Source organism: Coloeus monedula, assembly GCF_965178545.1.
Source record: "Coloeus monedula genome assembly, chromosome: 4".
Lineage (NCBI taxonomy): Eukaryota > Metazoa > Chordata > Aves > Passeriformes > Corvidae > Coloeus > Coloeus monedula.
The window spans coordinates 20371488-20386443 of NC_138784.1; the positions used below are offsets into that span (position 1 = coordinate 20371488).

A 14956-nucleotide genomic window follows, 5' to 3' on the forward strand; every position below is an offset into this window, starting at 1 on the left:
TCAGAGCAGAGGACAGGTTGGCAGTTCTGATCAAGAAAACTAAATACAAGTAGTCTTGGAAAGACTATGTTGATAATGATGAAAATGATGATAAAGAATTAAAGAAAACATCCTCAATACACTCTCTGTAATTTTCCTTAAGGATAAACTGAGTGGCAGTAACTCATGCCTGATCCAATTTCTTTCCAATTAACAGTGATATGTAACTCGTTTCAAAAGCTTTTTCCAGTTAGCCCAAGAACAAGAGACTAACAATTGCTGCTTCTAAAAAGCCTAGCATTTTTTTCCACTGAGTCCAGGAACATCAATCTTACACGCCTTGTTCAAAACACAGAAATTGCATTGATATGCACAAGTTGTAAAATGCTTTGCAGGACTGCAACTGTACATTACATATACACATGTATCAATCATTCTTTAAACTTGTTTTTCCAATACTAGCAGAACCTGTATTGTTTAATGCTGTGTAAGTCTTTCTTTTTACTTTAAGATCCTCTCAAAACTATACTTGTACTTCCTACACAGAAAAAACAACACCACAGGAGGGTGGAAATGAAAAGGGTAAAGGTAAGTCTGAAACCATATTTTATAAATGGGCAATAAAGGCAACATTCTTAAATGCTGTTCTGATGCTGGATTGTTTGAGCTTTAATTCAGAATTTTGATGCTAAATTTCAGAAGTGTGATGTGAGGCTTCCTAAATCCTTTTTCTGCATGACTTAGCCAGCATGAGGAAATTACGATACTTACGAGTATCTTCAAAAAATCTGCAAACCAGACTGATACTTTAGCAACATTATTTTACATTGACTGTTTAATTAATGGCTCACATTACAAGTGATTTGCATGAGCAGAAAGCTGTGTTTAAATGAGCCTGGATGTTGCCCCTGACCAAGCTTGCTTAAACTCAGATACTTTTAAATAAAGTGGACAATGTCCTACTGTCATTCTAAGCTGTTTCTGTTCTACCACAGAAACTTGATATTTTAACTTTCCGAAAGCTCCATAGATTTTTTCATCTGAAATTAAAAATCACACGTTCACCTTTCTGTCCTCATTGGAGCCCAGCAGCTGAGCTCATTACAGGTTCTGAAAAGTGTGTTTGAGGAGTGTCTGCTGTGAACAAATAGATAGCTGTTCCACTAGCAATGTGTGCAAAACTCAGCTCCAGTTTTAATGTGTATTTTTGTGCTGCTGAGATTAGATTCCAGCTCTGTTGTCAGTTCTTCTGATTACAAGGATATATTTTGAGGCAACTGGGCCAAATTCCCCTACTTTTTTGTAGGAGCCCTGCCAAAGTAGAAATAAAACATCCCATCAGGTTATTTTGAAAAGAATAATCTTCTGATCAAAGGCTAAACCAGCCCAAGATATGCTTGCAACTGATGCAATGCTTGCTTTTCATCTGGCATGGTGGTGCTTTTTCATGGCAAATCAAGAAATGTCTTGTTTGAGAATGTATTCTGGCTTTTGGTCTCTTCCAAACAAAATCTTGTCTTTTAGACAGACAGGATGCATACTTGATACTTGAAGATTTATTTGGCAAAGGCATGCATGGCTATTTTTCTCAGCAGAGTCAAAATATAAATACTTAGAGTGTGTGATTCAAGTACCCTTTTGAAAATAAAAATGCTGAACCAGGCTTCAGTGCATGCTATTTTGCCAGTTATCCTTCCATTGAGCAATTATTTTGACACATAGAATTTTGTGTGAGTAATCAAATCTGTCAACTTGGTAATGGAAATGCAATTCAGAAACAATTTGCATGCCTAATGATAGGAAAAAAGATTAAGGTCTTGCCTCGAGCTATTCCAACAGTTAGTTCTGCTTGCTTTAATTTGGATATGAGAGAAATGTTTGTTCCCAAACTGAACATGAATAGTGATTTCCCCACTGCTTACAAGCCTACATTTCACTGAATAAGAACGAAAACATGGTAGGTAACTTACCCGATACTTCTGTTATCTTCTTATACATTATTATGTTTCTGTTTGGAATTTAGTGAGTACTTTCTAGGAGGAAAAATGTTCTTCCTGAGGGAAACCTCTCAGCACTAGGAGGATTTTACTACCAAAAAATATTGTTTGAGATCCTACTATGGAAATCTTTTCCAGTTTCAGTCCATGATGGCAGCAGTTGCCTCTGTAAAAATTCCAATGAAAGTCTGAATATTAATACATAGATGACCTTCTGCCATGCTCCAGTGAAACTGTCACCTCTGCAAAGCAAAGTAGATGACATTGCCAGACACTCAGTAGTAATACTTTAAAAAATTACTTACAGTGCAGTTGTTCCTATCAGCGCTTGTTTTATTGCAGAATATCACCAAGAAAGGGAAAATATATTTTCATAGAGTGATTCCTTCATGTTTGTGTGCCAGAAGAAAAAAGTCTTTGTAAGGGTGAGCATAACTCACAAAAAGGAAAAGATTCCATTCTTCCAATCTGTCCAAAGTCATTTACACTTGAAAATGAACAGTTCAGCAAGGAAATTATGACAGAACCACATGTTGGCTTTTGTATAGTTGTGTGTATATGTATATATATGTTGTATAGTTTGTATAAACTATATGTAAAACACTTTCTGCAGCCTCAGAAGTAGCAGATTTGGGTACTTCCCTGAGTGGGAATGAGATGGGAGAAATTTAATATCTGCATTCCATAACAATTCTACAATGCTTGTGTGTCAGCAGTTGTGACCTGTTTGCTGATAGTTTATGAGATTGAGCACACTGTGGGAACCTGAGATGGGCCCCCGCTGCAGCACAGTCCAGCTGGGACAGTGCTGGAACCTGACATTTAGGAAGGGAATCTTGGTAGTCCATGTAAATCCCATAGTCCATAATTTACACCTCTTCCCTAAAACAAAATTAAGAACAGAAGTTAGGAAGATGGAGTATACCTACCTGTGTGTCTGTTGTACTGTTTTATTTCTTTTAAGTACTTACTGTCTGTGTAAAATTACATATTTATATTCCTTTGTGTTCACTGTAAAGTTATGAAATGCAAAACAGTGTAGTAAATTCTTTGTATCTTGTGGTTACTTTTCTGTAAATTAATAGCTCAGAGCAGTAAATATAAAATTTTCTTTCATAAAATAAACCATTTTAAAATATCTATAATAATGATGTAAAAATTCAGGATACGTATGATCATCCATTTTATTTTCAGAGAAAAAAAGTGAATCAGCACATATTCCTCCAAATTTACTACATTATCTTATATTCTTTCAATTTAAATGGTTGTGTCTTTGTTTTTAATTTTAGCATTATCTTACAGATTGAATGTTATAATTTTGTTCCCACTTGCTGGAATAATGATCAATTTTTAATATCAATTTGCTCATTCCTTTTTTTAGGTCCCATCCAGCCATTCAGAGAGCTACTAAAATTTCTGCATGTTTTACTGATACCTTTCCTCTAGGTTTCTTCCAATCATATACTAAAATGTTCATTGCATGTGTCATCCTCGTGTTTTTCCAGGTTTCACTTATCCATTCATCTCCCTACTAAAACTTGCCTTCTGTAGGTATGTACTTCATTTACCATTTCCAAAATGCCAAGTCCCCTTGATGGGACGGCTGAACACCCTTTGAAAATCAGATTGGTAAACTGAAGTCAATCTGAAACTCTCAGTCTTACTGTGCTCTGTAATTTCAGCATAAACAATGGAATAGAAAAATAAAATAATATGGAATTAATAGGTTTTTGCCACTTCTGTGAAACATTGTTTGTCAACAATGTGACTGGTGGCAGAATAGCAGCTTCCATTTTGTGTGGTATGTTTCAGATCAGGAGAAAGTAGGTCTAAAATTCTTGATACCAGCAGTTCATATATAAATAAGTAATTACATTTTTTTTTCGACAGATTTTTCTACATTTGCTGTGCTGCTAGTCAGGAATTTTAATATTAAGGTTACACCAAGTGTGAGTATAAAAAGATTTTAGGTTAGCTTCTTCTGAGATATGGAGAGCTCTTTCATCCAACAAGACTCTATTCCTGATGAAGCTCAGTCTGCTCCCCAGTTAATGATATCATTTAGAAACAAGGAAAAGAAACATAAATGCTGTATATGTTAATGACAATGTGCCAGAGACAAAGAATAAAGATTTATACGGAGTAGTGCATCTTATCAGCCTACTGTCAAATGAATCAATTGATTTCTCCACACCAAACTCATCATATTCCATTAAAAGTTTATTTGCAGAAGATAAGGATAGTGAATAAATTATCATACTTCTACTGACAGATCTGATATTTTTGCTAATTTTGTCATCTTTAAATAGACTTTATTGCTAGCATAAACAATCATTCATCACAGAAAGTGAATTGGCTATAGCTGTTGAACCAATAGTCAATCAAGTTTGTCCTAGGAGCCTGAGATATAAGGAGTGATAGATTGATAATGACCCATTTATCAAAACAATCCTTCCAGCATGCACTGTTTTCATACTCTTTCCATTTCTAACATGTTCAATTGGGCTTTCATCTTGATACTTCTGAAATGTGCTTTTGTTTCCTTTGTTTGTCTTTGATGTTAACATTCTGTTTGAAAAGTGATAGATTACCCTGGAGAAACCCCAGCAATCCCTCTGCAAAACTAATAACATCTTTTTGGGTTTTTTAGTTTTTCAAATGATTGAATGAAAGAGGAATCTGAGTGATCCTTTCATAACTTGAGTATTATACATCATCATCATCATGCAGGAAGCAGCACATCAAATGTTTTAGGCTGTTCTTAATTATTTTTTTCCAGCCAGATGGCTCTTCAAGCCATCATCAATCCCAATGGTGACATTATTGACAAAAAGAGCTGCAAGTACACTTGATGCTTTTATGAAATATGGAGAAAGATTTGCAGTGGAAGCACACAGCCTTGCATCCATTTCGTTGCTAATACAGTATGTTCAAACATCTGACTTAATCATTACTGTGCTTTTGCTGAAAATCAACATTTTCAACACCTCCTTATGGCTTTGGATGATGCAGGTCATGAGAACTCTTCCACTATTCTTTTTATTTTATCTCTCTGTGAATAAGAAAAGATACTTGCAAGATAACACATTAATCCTTCGTGTGTAGGCATACCTTTTACAAGTGTCATCCTCCTCCCAAGAGATCTTTAAAATGAAGTTTGATGAATCATGAAAAAGGAATGAGTAAAATGTTATGGCTAAGTAGATCTATTCTATTAACAGACTTTTAATTTTTCCTTCAGTAGTTAAACAAACCCAAAAATTCAATATTGCCAGTGTTTATGAAAATGCAACTATATTTCATACTGATTTTGTCATAGTTATTACATTTTTTCTTGAAAAATAGAGATAAATTTTAACTTTCAGGTCAAAGTCAAAGGATAACTTCAGATTTAAAATGTGATTATGGAAACACAAATATAAGACATAAAAAAAATCCAAACCCAAAGAAAAGTATCTTTAAAGATGTGGGTTAATATTTTTCAAAAGATGTTCTTATTCAATTCCGTTCTCCGTTCTGAGATGTTCTACAGATTATTTTCTGATACAGTATAAAACCATGTTATCTTCACATTCCTTATCTATTAAATCCTAAATCGATCTAGTTTATACTTGCCTTTCAAAGGTTACCTTGGCTATTTTCTTTCTTTTTCACCATTAGGCTTTTATCAAAGCTGCTATCTGAGGTTTCAACATTTGAAATTCAAAAAGATGTAGGTGACTCTTGTAGAGATGGTCTTTACCTTATTCTGGTTTTCTAATAATCATGATTACAGTATTTCATTTTAATGCCAGTTTCATGTTTTTTTTCAGGCTTTTGATTGATAGAAATATATGCCTCAATGTATTCTATGTTATTAAACATTTTAAAATAACTGGGTAACAATTGCTTATAGTTTTTTAATAGCTGGTGATGGTCAACTTTTAGTGTGATCAAAAGGAAAATCCAGCATGACGATAATAGTTCTTTTTTAAAATTATTCTCCTGTTGATAGGAGAAAAAAAGAGTTGTCTATTCCTTGCATTTTAAATTAATATTATAGTATAGAAATTAAAAAGTATAAGTCCAGGAGACTAGTTTTAACTTTTTCATTCCTTGATTTAATAATGCTGAATGCATATGTGGTGCACATTTTAATTGCAGACGTGGTCATCAGAGAAATGACATCTTCCTCAGGTTAGATCTGTGATTGACCTTCATTTCATTGTGGCTTTCTTATTGTAATCACTTTGGATTACATCTCTAACAAACAGAATCACTCCACACCTCTCATATAAACTCATGATTTAATAATAGATCACAGTCCACATCTCATTTTTTTTTACTTGCTTGAAGCATTAAGGTTTACCATTTCAGCTACTGAATTATGCCAAGCTTTCCTCATCAGTTTGAATCTTCCATTGTGAATGCTCCTAAATATTGGGATTTATTTCCCTTTCTTTTGCAGGTTTTACATTTTCATGTGGTTGTTTTAAAGCAGATGGTCATCTGTGCTTTCAGTTTCTTCATGTGCTTTTTCATTTGTATTTCTTTTCCCAGATGAAGATGACACCTCAGTTAGTACTCCACCAGCAGGTTAGGACTGTGAGAGTGCTTTGAGTGTGTATGTATGTATGTATTTTTCTCTTGACTATTATTGAAGAAAGAGAAGAAAGAGTCCAAACCAGTGGACTGAGCTCAAAACATGCCACTTAGAAAAAATGTTAAAGTGCCCCATATTATATTAATCTCTGTTGAGAAGTACAAGACCCTTAGAGCAGTTAAGTCCCTTTCCAGTCCTGTCTTGAGGTCTTTAGTAGATCTTCTCCCAGTGGAAGATAAAATATTGGTTAGTAGACCCAAAAGCAACTCCAGATAAGTAAGTAGCATAAGTTTAAATTTAATATAAGTTTAAATAATCAAAATGCTGTCCCTCAGATAAATACTGAACAACATAAATTCATCTGTTACATGGAACTACACAAATTATGGAAAAAACAGCAGCCTCGTTTAACCTTTTAAAGAACATCTTGAACGGCATTAAGCTAATTTAGATTTTCTAGAGAAAAGTGGGGAAAACTTCGGGGTTTTTTTCTTAGCTGTTCACTTTTTTCTGGTATTCAAGTAGTTCCTCATGGATATGGTCCTAAATATTTAGTCTAATCTTCTTGTATGAAGAATCAATGTTCTTAAAATCCCAGTGATCTGAGGTCAGTAAAGCTGTGATCTCTGAGCGGGTGTCATCTAAATTGCTCTTCCCTTTCAGATGGGATGTCTAAGCCAGCGGAAAGAAAAGATTCAGGTGAGACCTCCTGAAAAACATGATGAAACACTCCCAAAATTACATAATAAAAATACTGTTTAGACTTTATTTTTAAAAGATAAGACTTTATTTTCATTGTTTAGACAGCAGCAAACTACAGCTGTTGAAATGCGTCAAAGTACCAGGGCAAAGAGGTTTCTAGCAGCTAAAGCAGGAGTGAAAGAAGGCTCTGCTGCACAGAACAGGACATGTATAGCAGTATTTGACACATACATACATACCTATCTATCTATATCTGTTTCTGTATAGATAGATACATAGCTGTTCCATTCCTCCTTCAGCCCACAGGAATTCCGTTCCTACATTCAGCCTCACCCGAATCCCACACGCAGGTCCCAGAAGACTGTAGGAGAATGGCTTCTTCTCCCACCTCAAAGGACAGTGGGGAAAACTTAGCAAAATCCTCATAACCTCTTTCTTCCTACCCTGGCAGGTAACGCACATTGCAGCCACTCTTGTGGTTTCAGGATTTGCAGCCTCTGGAACAAAATGAGCAGCTGGTACTTCAACCATGGTTCTAGACCTGGCATAGCCGCCTATGCCAGCCCTCATCAAACCCACCTTCCCTTCTGTTTGCTTAATAAATAGGAAAATGTTAATATCTAAAGGTGATGATAATATTTAGGTGTTCTTTTATGTGGTACCAAATTAATGACTCTGTGTAAGCTTTTTCCATTTATTAATATCCTTTTTCCATTTCACCCTGTGGCATGTTAGGTTTGTTACTGCACGTGACCAGATCCTGTACTATCATCACTTCATCGTCTTCCCACCAATAACTTTCACTTGTTCTCCTGTTGTTTCCATACAATGCCATGTTACAGTGATATAATCTAAACATTTAGATTATAGAGAGTATATATAGATATGTATCTATATATATTTGTTCATTTATGTCTGTGTAAATCATTTCATATGTGTGTATATATATGTGTATATACGTGTGTGTATATACATGAATGTCTTTACCTGTGAGAAAAACTGTACAAGCAGACATATACATAAGAGGTGTTAGGCACACCACCCACAACTGGCTGAAGGACAAAGATTTTATAGCAAAGCTGTCTAGCATTTCAACACCTTTTTAAAATTCCTAATAGACTTTAGGATAATAAACCCAATTTGGTTGCATTTTCCCACGGCTGCCATGAGCTGTGTTGCATTTGTGGGTGGTGGAAATTTTCCTGAGTTGAAAAGATTCCCACAGCAGTAATTGCTACATATCAGAAAGACTATTCTGACCTCTAATCAGTTTCCCCTCTGTACTGGCACTAACTCCTCAAAAAATGGAGATGTGGCATTTGGACTGCAGGTTGGGATATGAGACATGTCCTTTGCCTCTCTGCAGAAAGTGAGCAGAAAACAAACAGGCATCCCATCCACTGCCTTGCTCTCCTTGCACTTTGTGCTAGGAATCGGTTTTGACCATGGTTTTACCTGAGATGTCATGGCATAGCACAAAGCCAGGACTGTGCAGATATAGAGGAAGACCAGAAAGACACAGCTGTACAGTGCTCTGCCCTGGGGAGAGCACTCATTTGCTGCTTCTCTCAGTACCTTTTCCATTCCAAAGTCCCAGTTTCCAGAAGAGAAGCTGCTGTGTCTGGGCATATGTCACAATCATTTCCATTTGACAAACTACTTTTCCCATAGAATGTCCCATGAATCCCATGAAATGCACATGAAATGCACATGGCAGGACATGGTATTGACCGATTCCCAAACTCTCTGCTTCTGTCATGAGAGAAAAGAACAAAGTTCAGAAGTGAGCTTCATTCCTGCCCTGCTTTGCAGACATAGAGGAAGAATCAGCTTGTACAATGGACTTAGTTTGGGTTGAGGGAGATCCACTGAAACTGTGCATCGAATGTGGGGACTTCTGTGCTTCTAGCTGTTTGTGTTTTCAGAACCTCCATCTCCTCTGAAAAACAAAGAGCTGACCTTTGTGCATCGCCTCTGTAAAGCACTCATGGTTGAATGCTGGTGCCATTCAAGTTGCTCAGTGCCCATCCTGGCTGATCAGGTTCCCCCTCTTCCTCCCTGAGAGTTTAATTTTCGGTCACCACAGAGGTAGCGTTCTTGCAGGAACTGTACACAATGGGACAGCCAAGCAATGGATGTCAGTGTGAACAAAAGCTTACATATCTTTCAGGACATCTGAAGAGAAAGGTGCTAGGGCTAGAGAGTTTAGGAAGTTCAGGTAAGTGTACTTTGGCGGGAGTAAAACACCCTCAGATGATTGATATTTCCCCCTCTCTCTGCATCTCAGTATGGTCTCTTGGAGAAGGAGCTCCAGAAGAGTCAGAAAAACGCGATGACACCCAAAGATCCACTTTGTTCATCGAGAAACCTCAGAGTGGGACAGTGAGTGTTGGTAAGTGCTTAGGAACAGAATCGAAAGCCACTGCCAGAGACACAGAGGCTGAGGCAGAGCTGGGAATGGTACCTGCAGTTCCTGTGTCACTCAGGTTCTGGCCTCAGCTGCAAGTACTGCCTCTGGTTTCAGCTGGGTGGGAGCTCCGCTCTGAAGGCAAAAGGACTGCATGGAGAGAAGCAAAACCCAGGGACAAGCTCAAAGTCTAATAATTTACTGAGCATAACAGTAAGAGGTATAGTTTCTGGAGAAGAAAGCTGGTTATTGTGACACTGTTGGCTGTACTGTTATTGATATATCAGGAAGATCTTATGCAGGGTATCAGCAATGCTAAGAAGTTCAGTACAGGCTACTTAGTAGGTCTGTTATCTCCTTGGATACACAAAGATGTGGTCAGATGTAGGGATATTTTTATTCATTACCCGTATTTTTCTCAGTTTCTGAGTAGAAAAGAGGATTGGGGGAAAATTTATTTGGGAAAAAAACACATGAAGTTGTATTTTCCTCTAGATGTATGTTAGGATGGAAATTCAGCAGGGGCTGTGCAGTGGTCTTCTGAAAAATGAGAACTTTTACTATTCCCAATTCACTGTTGAGAGATGATTCTTTCCTCTCACTTCTCAGCTTAAAGAATTAATGATAGAAGTGCATGAAGAGCTCTGGGCTTTCTTTTCCAGACTGCAGTTTATCCCTGGCTGGCAGACCCAGAACACCTGTGCTTCTTTTGAGCAAGTGAAGTCAAATATTAGGAACAATTCACCCACGAGAACATGGACTTTTGCCCCAAATTTATCCTATTTCTCAGTGCCTCAAGCTCCACACTGACACAGACAGAAAGCTTACAGACCCCAAATCATTAACCTCTGTATCACTGCAGTACTTTCCTAGTCTGTGTGACTCCATCTGACTCTTAATGTTGTGATAGAACACGTGGAGACTGAATGGAGCAGAAGTGAAAGAAACTCGTTAGAGATATAACTGACCAACCAGACGTTCCTCAACAGCTGCATTATTCCTTTCTCTTTTTGAAAGGTGGGAATATTACATTTATAGCCAAAGTAGAAGCCAAAGACCTTCTCCGGAAGCCAAATGTGAAGTGGTTTAAAGGAAAATGGATGGACCTGGCCAGTAAAGCAGGGAAGCACCTGCAGCTGAAGGAGTCCTTCGAGCGTCACACTAAGGTGTGTCTTTACTTTCCCTTCTTATGGGGACAAAGCTCCAAAGGGAGATTAAAGATCAGTTTAAAAGAACAGGTAGAAGCTCAAGAGCAGTGGAGCCTAAGCCTGGCTTCCCCACACAGATTTCAGTGGTGATCTCTGACCCTCTGCAGAAGCAGACTTTTCTGCTCTCCCAGCACAGGACAAGGAATGGTGGGAAAATCAAAGTTTTCCACTGCCATTTCTGGATTGCAGTTTCTTTTCAGAGCCCATTATTTGAGTTATTCCTTGTTTCTGGTGCATGTCTGAAAGACTCATGTTTTAACTCCTGCTTTGTGCAAATGCATCCTTCACATGAATGAAAAGCTATGCTTGATTTTTAGATTCACACATTCGAGATGCAGATCATCAAAGCTAAGGAAAACTATGCAGGGAACTATCGCTGTGAAGTATCTTATAAGGACAAATTTGATAGCTGCTCTTTTGACCTTGAAGTCACTGGTAAGGTTCCACTTGTGTCTGTAAAGATTTATAAGGATTTCTTTCTCTTTTTTCTTTCTTTTTTCTTTTCTTTTAAATTTGAGATGACACTTCATTTTGCTCAGACCCTTTAAATGAAGTAATGCTTAAAGTGAACATTTTTAGCACAGAGCTCAGAATACTTTCTTGTGTCTGTAATTTGTTGTCTAAATGAACACTGGGATAGATACCATGTAAGACATTTATCCAAACATTAGAAAAGCTGGCAGGTAAAATTAATATTGAATTCAAATCAGGCTCTGGCACATGAGACTTGGGGCTGTGTGTGTGTGCTCAGAGGTCAGCAGGGTGGGGGCCAGCCTGGCTCCATCCATTCACTGGCCGTGGATCAGAACCATTTAATATGATTCAGACTGTCCCAAAGGGGTAACTCACACAAGGAGGATCCCACCTTGGCTCAAGACTCAGTGTGAATCTGTAGCTGTAGAGGAGACTGTCTCTGTCTCTTGCCTCTGATGCTGAGCGTACTGAGAGAGCACAAGGTGCCAGCAGGAAAGAAAGCAGAGGAAGTGAGAAGACAAAAAGGCCAGAGCCTGTGAATAAGGCAGGAAGGGGAATGGAGAGAAACATCAGAGAAACAGATTTCCTACGCAGAACTGCAGAAAGGACTTTAGAGAAATGGTACACTTTTGCACTGAGTGTAATCTTTGCAGATATCAGAACTTAATGCCAAAGGGGAAGCACAAATGCTGGTCACTTAGCAGGAAACTTACAAATTTCGTGTTCAAAATTATACTGCTTGCATAAATTATGGGAGCTTCAAATTATGTTTTTAATTCCTGTATTACTGTTATTTCATAGAATCTTCCCAAGCTGCTCCATCGATTGACATCAGATCTGCTTTCAAAAGAAGGTAACTTCAGTGGTCCTATCAAGCTGCTCAGTAATGGATACTGGTAGCATGCACAGAACTTGTGTCAGAAAATTGTATCAAGTACTTTATAAAATTGTTTTTGTACATATAGATTAAAGAAGTGGAATTTCAGGTAATTGGTGGTGGGTAGAATGAAATAGTTACAGCACATAGTACATACAATATTAAATATCCCTACTGTGAAATTACAAGTGTCATTAATTTAAGGCAAGATTGAATATTTAAGGCAATTAAATATATGTTTCTTTAGAGGTTTTTAAAAATGTATTTTCATTCACTAAAAGAGTCTACTGCATGTTTCCTGAAAGCTGTCAGTCACAATATGAAAGTTCTGGGTCCCAATCCTGCACTGATTAAAAACAGAGAGAAAATTCACATTGATTTCAAGAAGACAGGATATGACTTTGTAATCTTACAGTAAATAGTAAATACCATCAGTAAGGAAAAACAATAAAGAGTATATTACAGAGAATGTAAGAAAAAGCACTGTGTCTTAAGGTTTGTTTCCTTTCTGATAAAGCAGCAATTCTAACCAGTGTGTCAGGTTTGTATGATGAAATATAAAAAATATATAGAATGAAATTATTTTACAAACACATAATGAATGCAGTTTGTTAATCTAGAAGTAAAACTGGGATTCAGAGAGAACTGCTTTTATTTAGAGGGCTTTAATTTAAAGAGACAATCAAAAGATATTACCTTCAAGGTGCATTTCCTTCTTTAGCACATTTTAAAAAATGCAGTAACTACTCTGCCCAAGCAGATGAAGATATCTCAGTATTTTCTGGTTTTCTAAGTAATATCTTGCATGTAAAGTCTCGATTAAACATTGGCATCATTTCAGTTAAGATGTGCACTATTTTGCCCTTCTAACAAATATTTAGGGCATTTCTTTTGTCTGTATGTGCTCTGTGATAAGGTAATTCTGCTAAAGACTACATTATAGAAAGAAATGCACCTTCATAGGACTGTGATTTTATCTGTAAAAATGGACAATGTTACTGTTTTATTTTTCTTTATAACTGTTTTCTCCCTTCATTTAGAGAAAAGTTAAATCTTTAAGGCTAAGTACTTTTCAATCAGTATTTGACAGAGCTATGCATTGTTAAAAGCACCACCCAGCAATTCAAATCTTTGGTTTGTATTCATATAGCAAGAGATCAGCACAAGCCCTTTGTTTTTACACATGTCCATTACGGAAATGAGAAACAAAGCTGCTTGTGATGAGTAGCTCACATTTGTTTGTGTTACTGAAATCTAACACAAACCTCGGCAAATTGATGTATGCAGTTACAAAAATTTGCCATCAGAGTACAAGAAGAAGCAATACAAACCTTTGTGTTATTTTTCACAAGTGCCTACAGAAACAAAATCCATGTGAAAAAGCATACAAGTTTGTGTTGATTTTATACAATTCTTTGTGTGTCTGGACTGTGTTGAGTATATGAGAAGTGTAGAGTGTTTGCAATGGGTGTTGTCCAAGTCTTCCTGTATTAAACAAAGATTTGATCTTTTTCTGTCAATAACAGCGGTGAAGGACAAGATGATGCAGGAGAACTTGACTTTAGTGGTCTCCTGAAACGTAGGTGAGAACCAAGTGATGCAATGAGCAGGTGTGGATTGCAAACCATTAGGTTCGCACACAGAAAGAGTCAGGTGTAGCATTAATAACTTCTTAAGAATTTTCTGACCTTTCAATTTTCTTAATGTTTCTAACTTATTATTCTTGTAGTATAATATACAAATGTTCAGTTAATTTTACCTCTAAGTGTGCAGAAAAGAAACCTCAGATTTGAGTGTTCTGGTAAAAAAAATGAGCCCCTGCCTAAAGAGGCCAATAACATTTAGTTCACTTGCTATTTTATTTCTTTTGTGTGTGCATGGAAGGCAGAGGGGGGAAATTTCCTACACAGGGATGAGCAGTTCAGAAAATTGAGTCTGGTGCAAAAGTAAAAAACATCCTGATACGAAAAAATCATATTTTGTGTTTTTAAGTCATAGATATTGGTACGATTCTTTGTAGCTTTTTTTTTAATATGTGCACACAAATGCTCAATCATGTTTTATTTGACTCAAGTGTTTTGATGGAAAAAAACTCGGGTGCATGTTTCTCTGGTTTGCCTTGAAAATCTGGTGTTATGATAGTTATGTCCCTAATTCTTTCAGATCTTAAACCTAGTTTAGTCTTTTACCAGATTAAGACAGGATAGTTAATTCACTATCTTTTAAAATCAAGCAGAGAAATTCTGTATGCCATGGAAATCAATGGCAACTGATCACAGAGAAGTGGAAAAGGAACTACATCCTTTATCTCATCTACCACTTACTCTGAAAGAGGAAAATCTGCAATATTAATTACATGAAAAGGTCCCAATGGGCTCATTGGCTGTGAGGGAGAGGATAGCATTTAAGCAACTAAAGCGCACAGGAAAAGCTGAAGCTAAAAGTAGACAAAGAATTACCTGAACCAATTCCAATCCACCAGGTCTTTGGTTTTTCAATCTTCTCATCCCTAATTAGGATCTTCAGTTTGTCTTTTCATCCTACTAATACAACTTGCTGTGCTAGTTCTCATGACCACCTGCATGGTGTTTCAGTAGCCACGACAGTTGCATGTAAGAGGTCTTGGTGTTTCTGTGGAAAGATAAATGTGGTTCAAGAGACATTATCACGTTACTAACAATTAACTCTTAAGATTTGTAAGATAAATACTTTACAGCCATATAAACATAG

General features: G+C 36.9%; 1 protein-coding gene across 1 annotated transcript in view; it reads left to right on the forward strand.

Annotated features, from left to right (window-relative positions):
* Positions 1-14956, forward strand: part of MYBPC1 (myosin binding protein C1) — a gene marked incomplete at both ends in the record, with an annotated part of 74250 nt that overhangs the window by 21675 nt on the left and 37619 nt on the right. Inside the window, 9 exons of the mRNA XM_082281176.1 lie at positions 526-567; positions 6120-6152; positions 6516-6551; positions 7222-7257; positions 9548-9652; positions 10685-10833; positions 11193-11310; positions 12151-12202; positions 13753-13809. Of these exons, the coding sequence (XP_082137302.1) occupies positions 526-567; positions 6120-6152; positions 6516-6551; positions 7222-7257; positions 9548-9652; positions 10685-10833; positions 11193-11310; positions 12151-12202; positions 13753-13809 (628 nt within the window). The remainder of the gene's footprint in view (positions 1-525; positions 568-6119; positions 6153-6515; positions 6552-7221; positions 7258-9547; positions 9653-10684; positions 10834-11192; positions 11311-12150; positions 12203-13752; positions 13810-14956) is intronic.